Source organism: Micromys minutus, assembly GCF_963924665.1.
Source record: "Micromys minutus genome assembly, chromosome: 32".
Lineage (NCBI taxonomy): Eukaryota > Metazoa > Chordata > Mammalia > Rodentia > Muridae > Micromys > Micromys minutus.
The window spans coordinates 3,333,648-3,352,701 of record NC_137967.1 but is presented as its reverse complement, the minus strand read 5'-3'; the positions used below and the strand labels follow the sequence as shown (position 1 = coordinate 3,352,701).

At 45.3% G+C, this 19,054-nt stretch overlaps 1 protein-coding gene across 1 annotated transcript; it reads left to right on the top strand.

Annotated features, from left to right (window-relative positions):
• Positions 1-783: 783 nt before the first annotated feature.
• LOC308413274 (L-lactate dehydrogenase C chain) lies at positions 784-16,160 on the top strand (the record flags this gene model as incomplete). The annotated part of the gene is made up of 7 exons (XM_080908195.1): positions 784-909; positions 5,095-5,212; positions 10,326-10,499; positions 12,573-12,746; positions 14,200-14,317; positions 14,817-14,940; positions 15,996-16,160. The coding sequence occupies 7 exons, from the start codon at positions 784-786 to the stop codon at positions 16,158-16,160; spliced, it is 999 nt and encodes a 332-aa protein (XP_080764321.1).
• Positions 16,161-19,054: the final 2,894 nt, after the last annotated feature.

The following is a 19,054-nucleotide window of genomic DNA, read 5'->3' as shown; positions in this document are numbered from 1 at the left end:
GGGTGTCCTCGGCATCCTCAGAGAAAGTGGGCAGTGCCTTCAGCCACCTGAGAAGGAAAGCTTTCTTAGGCCTGTGGGCTAGGGAGAGAAGGGGCCTACAGGGAGGAGGAGCCTGCTGGGAGGGAGGAGCCTGCTGGGAGGAAGGAACCTAAGGGAGGAGGAGCCTACAGGGAGGAGGAGCCTGGAGGGAGGGAGGAGCCTGTAGGGAGGGAGGAGCCTGCAGGGAGGGAGGAGCCTGCAGGGAGGGAGGAGCCTGCAGGGAGGTGGAACCTGCAGGGAGGGAGGAACCTGCAGGGAGGGAGGAGCCTGCTGGGAGGGAGGAGCCTAAGGGAGGAGGAGCCTACAGGGAGGAGGAGCCTGCAGGGAGGGAGGAGCCTGCAGGGAGGTGGAACCTGCAGGGAGGGAGGAACCTGCAGGGAGGAGGAACTGAACCTGCAGGGAGGGAGGAACCTGCAGGGAGGAGGAACCTGTCGCCACAAGTCATCCTTTGCCTCAATGAGGCTGCACTTCACTCTCATACTAAGGAACGCTTTCACTTCCCTGGCTCCTTGGCTCCTGTGCTCTGCAAACTCAAGAGGTAACTCCTAGACAGGTATTGTGGCACAGGTCTGTAATCCCACGCAGCACTCTGAGTAGCTGAGGCAGGAGTATCGCCATGAGTTCAAGGCTAGCCAGACACAGCGTGAAACTCTTCCCTAACCCCAATCCCTACCAAAAACGTTGTTTAATGTCTTGACTATGGGGTGAGTATTCACTGATGTTTTCTACTCTTCAGGCTCAAGCATGTCCACTGTCAAGGAGCAGCTAATTAAGAACCTAATTCCGCAAGAAAAACTTTCCCGGTGTAAGGTCACTGTGGTCGGAGCCGGAAATGTGGGAATGGCATGTGCTATTAGCATTTTACTAAAGGTAAGCGATAAAGCCTAGCAGGAAATAACACTAACGGAAATGTGTAAATCCTGTGGTGTTGACAAATTTAAGTGTAGGCTATGTGTGGTTGTTGGCACAGGCCTGTCATCTTAACTCGATTTAGTACTTGGTAGGTGGAGGCCAGGAGGGTCTGGAGTTCCGGTATCATCCACAACTACAGATCCAAGTTAAGACTGGGCAGGACTGTGAAATTCTTGACCAGAGTTCAGGGAGGAAAGGAGAGGAAAAGGAGAGGAGGGGAGGGAGAAAGGAAATGGTAAGAGGGGGAGAGAAAAGAGAGCAGGGAGAGAGAGACCAGGAACAGACAGGCAGAGAAACAGAGGAGACAGGTAGAGAGACAGTCTGATGGAGACAGACAGAAACAGAGGTAGGTAGAGAGACCGAGGCAGAGAGAAAGAGAGACAGAGATAGAGATAAGTAGAGAGACAGAGACAGAAGAGAGATATAGACACAGAGATTGAGCAGACAGACAGAAACAGAGACAGAGATATAGGTAGACAGAGACAGAGAAGACAAAGAGTACCAGAGACAGAGAGATGAGACACACAGAGATGGAGACAGACATAGAGACAGACAAGGCCAGCAGGCATGGTGGCTTGCAGTGTGACCCAGCTGAGCAGCGTGCCTGCATCCTGGGATCCCCAACCGAGCACAGACTCTCCCTTCGATCCTGATTGGAAACTTGCAGAGAGGTAGGAAGCCAGCTCAGTTTCAGAACCCAAAGGCTGAGGAGTTGGAAATGCCAAATGTCTCAGAGGTGGAGGGGAGGGGTGGGGGAAGGGGGGAGGGGAGGGGCGGGGTGAGGAGGGGGCACAGGGAGGAGGTTGAAAGTCTGTTCTAGCCACTGCTACTTCCCTGCAGTTGTCTCCTCACTTGGGAGGTCAGTTCTAGCCTCTGCCCTCTTTGGAAGCCCCTGGTCCCTGGTCTTGGCTTCATTTCTCCTGTGCCCTCCCGTGTTCTTCTAGCCTATAGAGATGGTTGGTTCAGACGTATCTGCAATTTCTGGGTTACCGCAAATATTCTCTTTGTATCTTTCCACTCTCAGCTGTTTCTTAAACAAATTCTCTTTTGGAAAGCTTAAAGTGATTTCTGATTTACTGACCGGACCCAGGTAGACACAGAGAGATGTAGAAGTGAATTTGTAGGCACAGTCTACACACAGTCTATCCCTGTTCGAAGTTCCTTATCTTCTTCCCATTCCTGATACACAACACAGTTTAGTCAGTGTTAGAATACACTGTAGGACCCCCTTTCAGGGACCCCCACTCGAGTTGAGTCTCAGGACACGGGATTATCCAATGAAATGCGAGAGACCTTCTTGCTGCAAAAGCACGAGGTAGTTTAATGACAGAGCTCCCGGCCGATATATATCTCACGCAGGAGACAGAGGTAACGACCCTGAACTCAATTAGGGGGACATATTTATAGGGAAAATTACATAAGCAGTTAGCAACAAGCACATAGTAATTTCATTGGTTTATTCAAATTGGCACTCTCTGTCTGCTTTTGGATATGATTCAACTCTAGAACACTCTGTTTTGGGGCACACTGACCTTCATACTTTGTGTCTCTCAGGACTGCAAGGTCAGCCCCGACCTTATCGAGTCTAGTCGGTCTGGGTTTGGACCATTTCTTTAAACAAGTTATTTTGTTCTTAGCCTTGAAGCGTACTTGTCCTCAAAGCAGGGTTAGTGGGAGCTAACTTGAAATTTTAATTCTTTCAACACTTGTCCTTCTGTATATTCAGATGGATTCTACACCTGTATATTTAACCAACTATGGGTGTCTTAGTCAGGTTTTCTATTCCTGCACAAACATCATGACCAAGAAGCAAGTTGGGGAGAAAAGGGTTTATTCAGTTTACAATTCCACATTGCTGTTCATCACCAAAGGAAGTCAGGACTGGAACTCAAGCAGGTCAGGAAGCAGGAGCTGATGCAGAGGCCATGGAGGGATGTCACTTACTGACTTGCTTCCCCTGGCTTGCTCCCCCTGCTTTCTTATAGAACCCAGGTCTACCAGCCCAGGGATGGCTCCACCCACAATGGGCTGGGCCAGGGATGGCACCACCCACAATGGGCTGGGCCCTCCCCCCTTGATCACTAGTTGAGAAAATGCCTTACAGCTGGATCTCATGGAGGCATTTCCTGAGGCTCCTTTCTCTGTGATAACTCCAGCTTGTGTCAAGTTGACACAAAACCAGCCAGAACAGGCTGGAAATTTTAAACCTGTGTGTCCTGAACATACAAAAACTTTGTCATTCTTTAAACAAACAATGCAGTATATTAGGGACTGGAGAGATGGATGGCTGGATGGCTCAGCAGTTAAGAGCACTAGCTACACTTTCAGAGAACCCAGGTCCAATTCCCAGGAGATTTGCTGCCCTCTTCTGGCCTCAGTGGGCACCAGGCGAGGGTGCATTGGCTTAAATGCAGACAAAGCAGGACTGGAGAGTTGGCTCAGCGGTTAGAGCACTGACTCTTCCAGAGGTCCTGAGTTCAGTTCCCAGCAACCCCATGGTGGCTCACAACCATCTGTAATGGGATCTGATCCCTCTTCTGGCGTGTCTGAAGACACTACAATGTATTCATATGAATAAGATAAGTCTTTAAGCTTTCTGAGCTGATAGCGCTCCTGCAAACATGGTGAATGTTCCTAAGACCTGCCGGATGTTCTAGGAGAAATGTGGGAAGCACCGACCCCACACGGTGACACAGTAGAAGAAGGGCACAGAGTCTTCGTCTGCCCAGGGAAAGCGGCGTTGTGGCAGGAAACAGCGTGGCTGTGGTGGGCAGACTAAGCCCGTTTTTCCACAAAAAGGTTAAAACTACAAAGAAGATTGTGCTGAGACTGGAGTGCATGTAGCTTAACTGCAGATCTAAGAGGATGCTGGCCATGAAGAGATACAAGCATTTTGAACTGGGAGGTGACAAGAAGAGAAAGGGCCAAGTGATCTAGTTGTGAGCCGATTTTGTTATGAAGACAATAAAATTTTGACCTTTCAAAAAAAAAAATCTTAAGAAAAATGCACACAAAGCACCTATACACATAAAATACAGATTTGTAAAGATAAAAGCAATGCTGTAGATCAACCACTTGCATAACATTTCTGTTGTGTTATGTTTTAGAAGTAACATAGAAATTATCTGAAAGTACACAAGATATTTATAGATATGTGCAAATGAGCTACCATGTCATCTAAGAGCCTTGGGGGGGGTCTAGAACCCATCCCCTCAGGTACAGAAGGACAGCTCTGTGTCAGTTTCCAGAAGAGTCACTTGGTATGTGGCATTTTTCCTCACTCTGAGTTATTAGAATGTGGTCACTGGAATCCAAGAGAGAACATTTCTTTTTTTAATGATTTTTTTTTTTTAGTTCATTGGCATTGATATTTTGTTTGCAAGTATATCTGTGTGAAGATGCCTGATCCCAGGAGTTCCAGACAGCTGTGAACTGTCATGTGGTTGCTGGGATTTGAACCCTGGATCTCTGGAAGAACAGCCAGTGCTCTTAACCGCTGAGCTGTCCCTCCAGCCCCGAGAAAGCAGTTTTTTCATTTGTTTGTTTTTTTTCAAAACAGGATCTCATTATACAGCTATGGCTGTCCTGGAACTCACTCTGTGGACCAGGCTGGCCTCGAACTCACAGAGATCTGCCTGCCTCTGCCTCCCTAGTGCTAGGATTAAAAGCATATAGCTGATAATGCATTTTTAAATAGTCCTACAGTTTGTGGTTATGACAAAAATTCAGATGGAATTAGAATAAAGCCAGGTATGTTGGTAGTCAATTTGTAACCCCAGCACTTGGGAGGCAGAGGTAGGGAGTCATGAGTTGAGATGCACCTGTGTGGAACAGGCACATGGTGGGGCGCACACCTTTAATCCCAGCACTTGGGAGGCAGAGGCGGGCTGATCTCTGAGTTCTAGGCCAGCCTTGTCTACAGAGTGAGTTCCAGGACAGCCAGGGACAAACAGAAAAATGCTGTCTTGAAAAACAAAACAAAGCCCAGCAAGATATCAAAATGTATTCTGGTTCAGTGTTTGGGATTAGACTCAAGGCCTCACACGCGAAGGGCAGGCCCTTTACCAGCCAAGCTCCACCCTCAGCCCCTTCTTATTCTCCTCAAAGTTTGGGACGTGGTACTCTGACTTCTCTGTGTTTCAGGGACTGGCTGATGAACTCGCCCTTGTTGACGCCAATGGGGACAAAGTGAAGGGCGAGGCTCTGGATCTTTTGCACGGCAGTCTTTTCCTCAGTACTCCGAAAATTGTCTTTGGAAAAGGTGAATTTTAGTTTCGTGTCGTGGCTTCCAGAGCTTTGTGAAAAGGACTGAGTTTATCATGAGTAATTATTTGAACACCTTGTAATCCCAACACTTGGGAGGTGGAGGTAGGAGAAAGATCAGGGGTTTGGGCTAGCCTCAGCTACATACTGCGTTTGAGGCCAGCCTGGGCTACATGAGCCCTGTCTCAAAAAAATAGAATAGGCAATCAGTTTTACCAATTTGACTTTAATCAGTGTATAATTTAAAACATCACTGCCATTAGGACATACAATGTGAATGTTCATTCTGTTCAATTTATTTTGAGATAGAATCTTACTGTGTGGCTACAGCTGGCCTGGAACACACACAAATGTGCCAGCTTCTGCCCCCACAAAGCAGGGATTAAAGGTGTGGGCCAGCAAGCCAAGGGTAAAGGCTTCATTAATTAATTAAATCATTTTTCTTTTGAAATAGTTTGTGTAGCTCTTATTTACTTATTTTTAAAAAGGGCATTGAATTACAATTGGATATTTGGAAGGCAGAACAATACAAACTCACTCACGACTCTTAGAGAAGACCTATGTTTGCTTCTCAGCACCCACAAGGTGGCTTACAACCATCTGCAATTTCAGTATCAAGAGACCCAGTGCCCTCTTCCAGACTCTGAAGGTGCTACACACATATAGCAAACCAACATAATGCAGGCAAAACACTGAAACACATAAAATAGTAAATGAATGAATCTTAAAATGACTGGCATTCAAGATAGACACTTAATTTAAAGTGCAGCTGGGGCATGGGTCCATCCATGTATATACTCTTTGGGATAGTGGTTTAGTCTCTGGGAGCTCTAGTTGGTTGGTATCATTCTTATGGGGTTGCAGACACCTTCAACTTCTTCAATTCTTTCTCTAATGTGACGATCATGTAGTATTTTTCCTTTGAGTTTGTTTATGTAGTGGATTATGTTGATGGATTTCCATATATTGAACCATCCTTGCATACCTGGGATGAAGCCTTCTTGATCATAATAGATGATCATTTTGATGTGTTCTTGGATTCGGTTTGTGAGAATTTTATTATTTTTGCATTGATACTCATAAGGGATATTGGTCTAAAGTTTTCTTTCTTTGTTGGGTCTTTGTATGGTTTAGGTATAAGCATAATTGTGGTTTTACAGAAGGAACTGGGTAGTGTTTCTTCTGTTTCTGTTTTGTGGAATAGTTTGGAGAGTATTGGTATTAGGTCTTCTATGAGGGTCTTCTATAGAGTTCTGCACGGAACCCATCTTGGTCTTGGGCTTCTTTTGGTTGGGAGACTTTTGGTGACTGCTTCTATTTTTTAGGGATTATGGAGTTGTTTAGATGGTTTATCTGATCTTGATTTAACTTTGGTACCTGGTATCTGACTAGAAAATGGTCACTTTTATCTAGACTTGCCAGTTTTGTTGAGTATAGTAGGATCTGATGATGTTTTGAATTTCCTCAGTTTCTGTTGTTATGCCTCCCTTTTCATTTCTGATATTGTTAATTTGGATACTGTCTCTGTGCCCCCTAGTTAGTCTGGCTAAGGGTTTATCAATCTTGTTGATTTTCTCAAAGAACCAGCTCTTGGTTTTGTTCATTGTTTGTATAGTTCTTTTTGTTTCTACTTGGTTGATTTCAGCTCTGAGTTTATTTCCTGCTGTCTACTCCTCTTGGGTGTATCTGCTTCTTTTTGTTCTAGGGCTTTCAGGTGAGCTGTTAAGCTGCTAGTGTATGCTGTCTCTAGTTTCTTTTTGGAGGCACTCAGAGCTATGAGTTTTTCCCTTAGCTCTGCTTTAATTACATCCCATAAGTTTGGGTATGTTGTGCTTTCATTTTCATTAAATTCTATAAGTCTTCCTTTATTTCTTCCTTGACCAAGTTATCATTGAGTAGCGTATTGTTCAGGTTCCCTGTGTAAGTGGGCTTTCTGTCGTTTTTGTTATTGAAGACCAGTCTTAGTCCATGGTGATCTGATAGGATGCACGGGAATATTTCAATCTTCTTGGATCTGTTGATGCCTGTTTTGTGATCGATTATATGGTCAATTTTGGAGAAGGTACCATGAGGTGCTGAGAAGAAGCTATATTCTTTTGATTTAGGATGAAATGTTCTATGGATATCTGTTACATCCATTTCTGTTCATAACTTCTGTTAGTTTCACTGTGTCTCTGTTTAATTTCTGTTTCCATGATCTGTCCATTGATGAGAGTGGAATGTTGAAGTCTCCCACTATTATTGTGTGAGGTGCAATGTGTGCTTTGAGCTTTAGTAAGGTTTCCTTTATGAACGTAGGTGCCCTTGCATTTGGAGAATAGATATTCAGAATTGAGATTTCATCTTGGTGGATTTTTCCTTTGAGGAGTATGAAGTGTCCTTCCTTATCTTTTTTGATAACTTTTGGTTGAATGTTGATTTTATTCAATATTATAATGGCTATTCCAGCTTGTTTCTTGGGACCATTTGCTTGGAAATTTGCTTTTCAGCCTTTTACTCCAAGGTAGTCTGTCTTTATCACAGAGGTGTGTTTTCTGTATTCAGCAAAATGTTGGATATGTCTTACATATCCAGTCTGTTAGCCTGTGTCTTTATATTGGTTAATTGAGGCCATTGATGTTGACAGATATTAGGGACCAGTGATTGTTGTTTCCTGTTATTTTTAGAGGTGGAATTGTGTTTGTGTGGCTGTCTTCCTTTGGGTTAGTTGAAAGATTACTTGCTTTTTCTAGGGTTTGGTTTCCTTCTTTGTGTTGAAGTTTTCCATCTATTATTCTTTGTAGGACTGGATTTGTGCAAAGATGTTGTGTAAATTTGGTTTTGTCTTGGAATATCTTGGTTTCTCCATCTATGTTAATTGAGATTTTTGCTGGATACAGTAGCCTGGGCTGGCATTTGTGTTCTCTTAGGATCTGTATGATATCTGTCCAGGATCTTCTAGCTTTCATAGTCTCTGTTGAAAAGTCTGGTGTGATTCTAATAGGTCTGCCTTTGTAGTTTAATTGACCCTTTCCCCTTACTGCTTTTAATATTCTTTCTTTGTTTTGTGCATTTGCTGTTTTGACTATTATGTGTCAGGAGGAATTTCTTTTCTGGTCCAATCTATTCAGAGTTTTGTAGGCTTCTTGTATGTTTATGGGCATCTCTTTCATTAGGTTAGGGAAGTTTTCTTCTATAAATTGTTGGCGATATTTACTGGCCCTTTAAGTTGGGAATCTTCCCTCTCTTCTATACTTATTATCCTCAGGTTTGATCTTCTCATTGTGCCCTGAATTTCCTGCATGTTTTGGGTCAGGACCTTTTTGCATTTTGCGTTTTCTCTGATGTGTCAATGTTTTCTATGGTATCTTCTGCCCCTGAGATTCTCTCTCTTCCATCTCTTGTATTCTGTTGGTGATGCTTGTGTTCATGACTCCTGATCTCTTTTCTAGGGTTTCTACCTCTAGGGTTGTCTCCCTTTGTCATTTCTTTACTGTTTATTGTTTGTATTTCTGTTTTTAGATGCTGGATGGTTTTGTTCAATTCCTTTACCTGCTTGCTTGTGTTTTCCTGTAATTCTCTAAGGGCTTCTATTTGTTTACCTGTATTGTCCTGTGTTTCTTTAAGGGAGTTATTTAGGACCTTCTTAAAGTCCTCTAACATCATCGAGTTGTGTTTTAAATCAGAATTTTGCTTTTCTGGTGTGTTGGGGTATCCAGGACTTGCTGTGGAGGGGAACTGGGTTCGGATGATGCTGTGTGGCCTTGGTTCTGTTGCTTAGGTTCTTGGACTTTCTTCTTCCCATCTGCTTATCTCTGGTGTTAGCTGGTCTTGCTGATTCTGACAGTGGCTTGGCCCTCCTGTAATCCTGTGTGTCAGAGGACATCACATCTCAGTACAGATGGCTGTGAGCCACCATGTGGGTGCTGGGAGTTGAACTGAGGACCTGTGGAAGAGCCGTTGGTGCTCTAACCACTGAGCTGTCTCTGCAGCTGGGGTTCCTATTTTAGTTGTGGTGGTTTTGTTTGTTTTAAAAGTGTGGTAAATGTTTCTACCACAGAGCTTGATGTCCTGAGTTCAATCTCAGGAACCTGCATGTTAGAGTGAGCATGTCGACTTTCCCAAGTTCCTCTCCGACTTCCACACAAATTCCATGGCAGCATGGCACACACACATACGGGCACACACGCAAATAAGAACATGAATGGTGTGTCTAAGAGGTGCTTAGAGGAATTGCTTATCAAAAAGTACTTAATAATGCTTAATTATGCTAAGCAAACATTGTGTCGGGCTGGAGAGATGGCTCAGTGGTTAAGAGCACCGACTGCTCTTCCAGAGGTCCTGAGTTCAAATCCCAGCAACCACATGGTGGCTCACAACCATCTGTAATGAGATCATCTGATGCCCTCTTCTGGTGTCTGAAGACAGTAACACTGTACTTATATATAAAATAAACAAATCTTTAAAAAAAACCCATTGTGTCATTGGGTTGTATATAGTAAGTAAAATAATTTCCAGACTGATAATTATTCTTAGTAAGTATAAGTAGTTTTTCTTCTTGTATGGATTAAGACCTATTTTTTTGTAATATAAAATCATGGTTCCTTATATAATATGGTTCCTTATAATGACTAGTTAGTTAATATATATATGTATTTACATACATATATATATAGTTATTATATATATTAATAGTAAATCTATTCTTGCCATTAGATTCCTAAAGCAGACATGGAAATTAACAGACGTAAGCTTAGTTCATTTGGCTGTTCTGAAAGCCAGCATGTTGGGGTGGAGCTCCATCGTGGTTCTGGTCTGGATTCAGTTCCCAGCAATTCCAAAGTACGGAGCAACAGAAGCCAGAGAGCCGCGGGGTTTGTTGCCCGGGATCTTTCTGACAGACAGAACTGTGGGTTGCGGGAATGGCAGAGTAGAAGGCAGCCACGTGGAAGCTGGCAAATGGCAACATTCTTGTTTGACTTCTGTAAGATGTACAGCACGGGGAGTCGGTCTCCCAGTCCCAGATATGGAGGTGAAAACTTCAGACCCAGCAGCACAGAGAGACACTTGTAGAGCCACGGTGCAGAGGGTGGCAGTCCTAACGGAGACACTGTCTTCTATTTCCTTCTTAGATTACGGTGTAACTGCCAACTCCAAACTAGTTGTTATCACTGCCGGTGCAAATGTGGTACCTGGAGAATCTCGCCTTGACCTGCTCGAACGTAATGTCGCTATCATGAAAGCCATAGTTCCCAGCATAGTCCAAAACTCTCCAGACTGCAAAATACTGGTTGTCACAAACCCAGGTGAGGTGCCCTACCCCTTTCTGAATGACTGGTTCATAGTATTCCAGTATAAACCTGACAAAGGTTGTACTCATGGGTAATAAGTCTGCCGTGCCCTAAGTTTTGATAGATGCCGTCATGGTGCCATCCCAGTAACATCTGGAACATCTGTATCATCTCTGAAGGGCTGTGTGCTCATTTGTGGTTCATCTCTCATCCTACCACTTGACTCATTTTCTGGAACTTCATAAATAAAACCAAACCAAACCCAGCGGTGAGACAAACTTTTCTATCCAGCCCCCTTCAAAGTGCAATTATTTTGGAATTGTCTATGTCTGGGATATGTCTGGAATTTGCTCCTTTGCGTCGCTGGATTCCTGTTTGTTTCTACGTGTGTGATGTGCTGAGCGTGTGCACACAGAGGGTGGTGTGTCTTCCTCCGCTGCTGTTCGGCATCTCCCACTGAACCTGGAGTTTGCGATTTCGGCTAGACTGCTGACCATTAAGTTCTAGGTCAGTTCGTCTCTGCACACCCCGGCCCTTACCAGACTTAGGGCTGTAGACGCACCTGCCATGTCTTGCTTCTGACGTGGCTCTTGGGTCGTCATGCTTGCCATTTTGTGGAGAGCTGGAGAGGTGGCTCAGCAGCTCCACTGGCTGCTCCTCCAGAAGACTCCGGCTTGATTCCCAGCACCCACATGATGCCTTCAATCATATAATCCCGTCTAGTTCTGTCCTCCGAGCCACCTGCAGTCCGCTTTACACCTTTCAAATACTATTTTCCCATCGGTATTTAATATGTATGAATGTTTTGTCTACATGTAGGCATGGCTACCATGTGCTTGCTTGCCTGGTACCCATGGAGGCCAGAAGAGGAGTAAGGTCCCTTGGAACTTCAGTTACAGACAGTTGTGAGCTGTCATGTGGGTGCTTGGAACCAAACTGGGGTCCTCTACAAGAGCCGCACATGCTTTTAACCGCTGAGCCGCCTCTGCAGCCCTTGGATGAATTTTTAAGGATATTGTGGACATTCATGTGCTTGATCATTCAACTTCCTTCCTTTGGTGTCAGTGATGGGGCAGGAGAGCACATGTGGGATACAGATTAGTGTTTGGCTCAATTAGAAGCTGCACACAGCTTTTCAGAGTCCTGTGCAGTGCCTTTGACATCTCCAGCAGCGCCGTGTCAGCCTTCCAGAGCTTAGCTCCAGCGTCCTCGTCTTTGAAGATGAATCTGGCCAGATAATACGTGTTGACACCCTGGCTATTGTCACACGTTTCCTAACTCTGTTCATTCTTAGTTTTATTATTTTTAAATGTGTATGGGTATTCTGTGTGCCTGTATGTCTGTGTGCCACATGCGTGGCTGGACCTCTGTCAAGAGAGGGATGCTGAATGCCCTGAGCCTGGAATTAGATGGTTGTAAGTCATCCTCTGAGTGCTGGGTCCTCAGAAAGAGCAGTTGGCACTTTGTAACCAGAAGCCCTCCTCAAAAGCATTTGCAAATTAAATCCTCCTCACCTCCAAGGTCTCTTGTTGCTTCTTGGATTTCATAATTGGTTCTAATTTATAAGGCACAGGGGTTTTCATTTCAGAAACCTAAAGCCCCAAATGATTTCCCGTCTTTCCTGCTTCCCCCTCCTGTCATGGCTTGCCCTCAGTACTCAGCTCGTGGTGATGGCTCAGACATTACTCCTGCGTGCACAGAACTTCAACATCGAAGTTGTCGTGATCTTTCTGTATTGCTCACACGTGCAGACCACCCTGGCTGTGCCCACATGTCATTCTAATATGTAGTATGTTGATAGCTTAGGTGAGGATGTGTCAATGGAGAGAAGCCCAGAAGGCTAAAGGGGCAGAACTGACCCATTATTGTATTTGCAGAAAACACCACTGAGGGTCTCAGAAGGTGTCCTAAGATTCTGCTGGTCAATGATTTAACGTGAAAAACCCGAGTATGCCTACTGTTTAGAGTCACTGGATGTTTGACTGATAAATCTGCATTTGACAACCTAAGACAGTCTATTTGGAAAAGCACCTGTAGAGAAACCACTATGGACCTTTGTCAAACGTTGTCTGACATTGTTTTTCCTAGTGGATATTCTGACGTACGTGGCTTGGAAGATCAGCGGCTTACCTGTGACCAGTGTGATTGGAAGTGGCTGTAACCTAGACTCCGCTCGCTTCCGCTACCTGATCGGAGAGAAGCTGGGAATCAGCCCTATAAGCTGCCATGCCTGGATTCTCGGAGAACACGGGGACTCCAGTGGTAAGTGGGGCGTTCTGAAGCACAGCAATGCTCTCCTTCAGAGCCGCCTCTGCCGGCTGAGCTCATGACTCTCACTTTCGTGGGAGTATGTCTTTCTAGACCAGCCTGAACTACAGAACAAGGATAAGACGTATCGATGCATAATTATGTGTCGATGGAGAGAACCCTGAAGTGACTTGATGCATTTGCACGTGGTAAGAATAGTGAGTCCTGGCCAGTCTGAGATAGGCGATACTTTAAAATATCTTATTTTAAATTATGTGTACTCTGGTGTTTCTGCGGAGGCCAGAGGTATCCCATCCCCTGGAACTGCAGTTACAGATGGTTGTGAGATGCCTAGTGTGGGTGCTGAGATTTGAACTCAGGACCTTTGGAAGAGCAGCAGTGCTCTTAACCACTGAGCCAGCTCTCCAGCCTCCCCACCCTTTCGAGCATCTTTCTCAGCCACTCTTCATCGTATGTTTTGAGTCAGGGTCTTTCACTGAACCTGGTGCTCTACCAATGCCCCATAATCTGCACAGCCTGCCTGCCCGGAAGTGCGTGTGTGTATGTGCTCGTTCCTGTGAAGGTGTTTGGGTTTCATCCCGTTTCCTAGTGACATTAGTTTACGTGACTATATGTTGCTCCTCAGCTCTGTGGCTGTGGTGAAGTGTGGCTTTAACATGCAGCTCTTTTCTTCTCTAATCGATGGCATGCTTCTTAGCAACCCTCTCCTTGGCAGAATATTGCTTTAAGAGGCTTCCTGTTCCACAGTTATAAATTTTCCTTTCTGTCCATCTGGAGAGATGGCTCAGCAGCTCAGAGCACTACTGCTCACTGCCGTCAGTAACTCCAGTTTCAGAGGACCCTACACTCTCTTCAGGGCCCCACTGACAGCTATGTGTACAAACCCACAAACAGACACACGTGTGTGCTTAAATGAAAAGCACAAAACACAAACAAAAATAAAATCTTAAACCCCAAAATAATCCTAATACCTTGTTTTTATATATGATGTCAGATAGCATCTTAGCATTAAAATCCAACCCAAAAGTCCATCCACGCGTGGTAGTGAACACGTACAACGCCAACACTTAGGATGCTGAGGCACAGGGGTCGGGAGTTCACCCTCAGGTACACAGCAAGTTCAATACTCTGAACCAGCCAAAACCAGGAAAGGCGATGTATTCCTGAAATCTAACAGTTTGGGGCTGGGGGTGGGAGTGGAGGCAGACAGAACAGGCTTGAGGCCAGCCAGAGCTAAGTGTGTGATACATGCTTGTCATCCAGCACGTGGGGCAAGGGCAGGAAGACATGAAGTTGCAGGTAGTTGAGACCTTTCTCCAACAGAAACAGAACAGAACAGATTCCTCCCCCCCGACTTACACCCAACCGAACACCCCAGCCCTGAACTCACAGTGACTCGGTTTTGGCAGAGGAGCTCACGTGGAGAGTGTTGTTGTATTTCTTTTAGTGCCCATATGGAGCGGTGTGAACATTGCTGGTTCCACTCTGAAGTCACTGAACCCGGCAATAGGAACTGACTCCGATAACGAACAGTGGAACAGCCTTCACAAGCAGGTGGTGGAAGGGTAATAGTAGTTATGTGCGGTTTTTAAAAGATTATTCATTTAATGTATACGAACACTGTCAGTCACACCAGAAGAGGGCATCATATTCCATTACAGATAGATGGCTGTGAACCACCATGTGGCTGCTGGGAATTGAACTCAGGACCTCTGGAAGAGCAGTCAGTGCTCTAACCACTGAGCCATCTCTCCAGCCCCCTCTAATCATTAGTGTTAATAATAATAATAATACATCTTGAGCAAGGCAGTAGTGGTGGGTTATACCTTAACCCCAGCACTCTGGAAGCAAAGGCAGGTGGATCTCCTTGAGTTCAAGGCCAGTTTGGTTTACAGAGCAAGTTCCAGGACAGCTACACAGAAAAACAGTCTTGGAAAACAAAGACAAAATAAAATTCGCAAGTGGTCTGGAGAGACGGCTCAGTGGTTAAGTACACTGGCTGCTCTCCCAAAGGACCTGGGTTGACATGTCATGAACTTGATTTCTTTTCCTTTCCAACTGCAGTGGCTTTGAGGTCCTTAAACTGAAGGGCTGTACCTCTTGGGCCATTGCGCTGTCTGTGACTGATCTGTCGAGATCGATCTTGAAGAATCTTAGGAAAGTGCACGCTGTCACAACGATGGTTAAGGTACGTGTTGAGAAATGTTTATCATGCCTGATCACTGGTGAGCTTAAGTGTAACTTCAGAATGGGACAGGTGACAGAGCTCCCTGCAGAACAAGTATAGGAAAAGAATGTGTTTCCAGGAAAGTTCCAGGGAGCATGAAACTCTGGGCATGTGGGAGGGGTTGGGATGCGCTGGTGAGAGTCTAGAGACCTTCACTGACCTCTGTGCTCACACCTGATGTGTCTGTGGTCCAAGCTCTGAAATTCTTCCACTGCCGTTCACGCTGCCAGGCTCAGTCACACAGGGCTGAGTGGGAGGGCTAGGGAGATGGAAGGCATTCAGTGGGTGTTTTTTATCCTCCATGGTGGTGGTGCGGGTAGTGTGGGCAGCAGATGCTGGCGTACGGCAGATGTACAGGTTACCCAGACTATATGTGTCCCACCCTGTACCCTTGGCTTTGGTTATAGGGAGTTGGCTATGGGACTTCTGGGCTACCTTAATCAGAGTGGACGTATCTTCCTAAGATGTGGCTACACATCTCCCATGTCTGTCAGACTGAGTCCTAGGGTGGAACTCCGGGGATGGTGGCAATTTAGGAGTGTAGAAGGGCCGGAGCACATCCCAGCCATATTCTCGCTAGAGTAGCCCTGAGCTGCTCCTATGGGACTTCACTCGCGAAGGCCTGAAAAACCGTCTGTAGCAAATGGTGTCCAAACTCTGGGGCCCTCTGCCAACGGTGACCACCTACCTTCCCTCAATGTGTCCAGAGGCTGCCTGCTCAGTCCTTCACCAGATAATGGTCACAGAAAGACAGTATCACTTCCTCCCTTCAAGCATCAAGGTAGTCTGTTGGGATGAAGGACATTTTGCCTTTCCCTGGTCCTTTCTAAGGCCTCTCGCACATTGTCCCTGTCATTGGCCATCCACCTGGCCCAGGACAAAGATCTCAGTTCTCCCAAAGATGACTATGACTTCTGCAAGGCTTTTCTTGGTGCCATAGTCTCTGCCGTCCACATTTTTATTCTAGAGCTTTCTTGCATGCTGGCCAGGGAACCTACGATATGACTGTGTTTCAGGGATCCTACGGGATAAAGGAAGAAGTCTTCCTCAGTGTCCCTTGTATCCTGGGACAAAGTGGTATCACAGACATTGTGAAAGTCAACATGACCCCCGAGGAGGAAGCTCTCTTCCAGAAGAGTGCGGACATCCTCTGGAACCTCCAGAAGGATCTGCAGTTATGAAGTCTGCGCCTTCGACTGCTGTGGGCGGGTGCAAGTGTCTCCTCCACATAAGTCAATAAACTGTTGGAAACCATCTCAAGGTCAGAAAGATTCGTGCCAAACACGTCTCTCCTTCCCTTTGAGACAGGGTCTCACTATATAGCCTTAGCTGACCTCAAATAGGAATCTGCTAGTCTTTCTCAAAGCAGAGTGAAACTCCCGATGTTCTGTAGGCCTCAGGAGATGACTTCTTTCCCCTAAGACGGTGGTTCAGGCCTATGGCGCTTGCACAGTATCATTTTGCAGTCACAGCTCATCTTAGAAAATGAACAGGCTTTTACAAGGCCTGCGCCTGGTCTCCCTTTAATTTCTCCTCCTCCCTGCTCCAGATTCTTCATTCATTCAAGGGAGTTGTGATGTCTTAAAAGCTCCCTGATGAAGAAGGAATTCAACAGGAATTCCTTGGCAGTTTTTGTGTGTGTGTGAGTGGGTGGGTTGGGGGGGGGGCAGGACTTTATGGTACAAACTCCATAGGGAAACAGGCAATGTCTCCAAAAATGGTTGAATTATGCTCTAACACACGGACTGTCATGAGACCGACTTTGTCTGCCCTATGCCTGGCGTGTGCAGCAGTGGCTCCTGTAACACAGAAGAGAGCTCAGCTGTCTGAGGAGCTGAGCACTAACCATCTAACCACACTGCTCTTGCAAAGGACCTGGGTTCAGTTCTCAACACTCACAGAGTGGCTCACATTGTCTGTAATTCAGTTCTGTGTCTGTCTGTGTGTATGTATTACACATAAGAAAATTCCAGAGCTGCACACGAGACGGTGGTGGCCCTGAATTCAATCCTCAGAGTCTACAGAACAATTGGAGAATGGTGTCTCAGGAGGAGAGGTGGACAGCCTTTACAAAATGCCAGTAAACCCCACGCACAGAAGTTCACAGGGATAATCAATACTAGGTCATATATGTCTCTATTAACAACACCGACAGAAACATTTGATAAGTGACAGCGCATGCATATGATCCCAGTACTCGGGAGGCAGAGGCAGGCAGATCTCGAGACTGAGGCCAGCCTGGCCTACAGAGTTCTAGGACAGCCTGGGCTACACAAAGAAGCCCTGTCTTGAAAAACAAACCATATATACAAATGACAACATGTGATAGTTATGGGAAAATGAACAAGAACGGAAGAGATGTTCAAACACAAACCAAAGGCTAACGCTCTGAATAACACAACGCGCCCATCCTTCTGGCCTTCATCTCCTCGCCCCTTAGGCTGTAATTTTGGGGCAAGGTGATCAGGCATGAAGAAAGGCATGTAGATTAGAACGGGGGACTCATACCCAACGTGATTCTGTTCAAGGAAACAAAACACTAACATGGTAACGGCTCAGTGGGTACATGTACCTTCTGGAAAAGCCTCCTGAACCAACATAAGCACGTGAGAACTGACGTCCACACCCACACTGCACAATACAGTAAGAGTTTAATCTGCCACGTTAACTGTGTGTGCGTGTGTGTGGTCAGAAGACAACGTCTGGGACTCAAGTCTCCTTAACACTATGAGTCTGGGGGATTAAACTCAGGTCATTAGGCTTGGTGCAAGTTTCTTTTTTGTCTTTTGAGACAAGGTTTCTCTATGCAGCCCTGGCTGTCCTGGAACTTGATCTGTATAGCAGACTGGCCTCAAACTAAGAGATCTACCCGTCTTCCAGGTGCTCGGATGGCACAAATTTCTTAAGTCGTTTAGCCATCTCTCTGGCCCGCAATATCCACTGTACTCACACAGCACAATTCAAAAATTAAATCCACAGGGTTGACGGCATGCAGTACAGACACCGTGCTGAAGAACAGATCACCTAAGAGAGAGTCATACATGGGAGACTAGGGCATGACTGGGAAATGAGGAGATATAGAAAGACGTCCCAATGCCATCCCCGTCAAAGTCCCCACTGTCTTTTTATTTTATTTTTTGTAGAAATTGATTACCTGATTTTTAAGTTCATATAAAAATGCAAAGAATCCAGAGGAGCGGAAATGATTTTAAAAAGCCAAAGTTGGAGGGCCTCAAAACTTGTCACAAAACTACAGTAATCACCATATCACCAAGTGCTGTAGAATAAGCTTCATGATACATTATCAGAAAATAAAAGACACAGAAAGTGTACATGACAGAAACTGAACCATTCCTATGATTTCAAAACACAGGCTATGGGCCAAAGTAGACCCGCGTAAAAGCCAGAGTCAGCAATAATTCTTGAAATTGGATATTGGAGCCATGGAACCTTTTAGTAAATACAGCATGGTTAAATAACTATGTTTCTTAAAATACAAATAAACGGGAAAATTCAGATTTCCTGTTTGGGCCTGTGTATAGTAAAGACTAATAAACGACTGGCTCCCGTTGGAGATGACCTTGCTTGGCACCCGTAGGGCTCCACAGCTGGGAGAGGAAACTGCCTTCTGCTGCGCCTACTGTGGCTGTCACTAGGTCAGAGTTGGCAGTGGCGGTAGAATCTGAAGAAAACAATTAGAAATCACCTGATACTTTAATACACTTTCTTTCTTCAAGAACCAAAATATATTTGTAAAGAGCACCCCTTTACGTTGCCCAGCATGCTCTGTGTTTTGCTTGTTTGAAACAGTCTTACTACATAAATATGTATCTGTGTCTACGTACATGTGAGTGTAGTGGCCACAGAGACCAGAAGACAATATTGGATTTCCAAAGCTAGAAATACAGACAATTGTGAGCTGCCTAATGGAAGTGCTGGGAATTGAATTCTTGAGTAAAGAAATTCTGAACTATGGTTCATTTGGTTCTAGAAAGAAAGAAACATATCCTCCTATATAAATTTCTGTGTTATCCTACAGAATGCTGAACTACAACTTAAGATGAACACTGCGCCT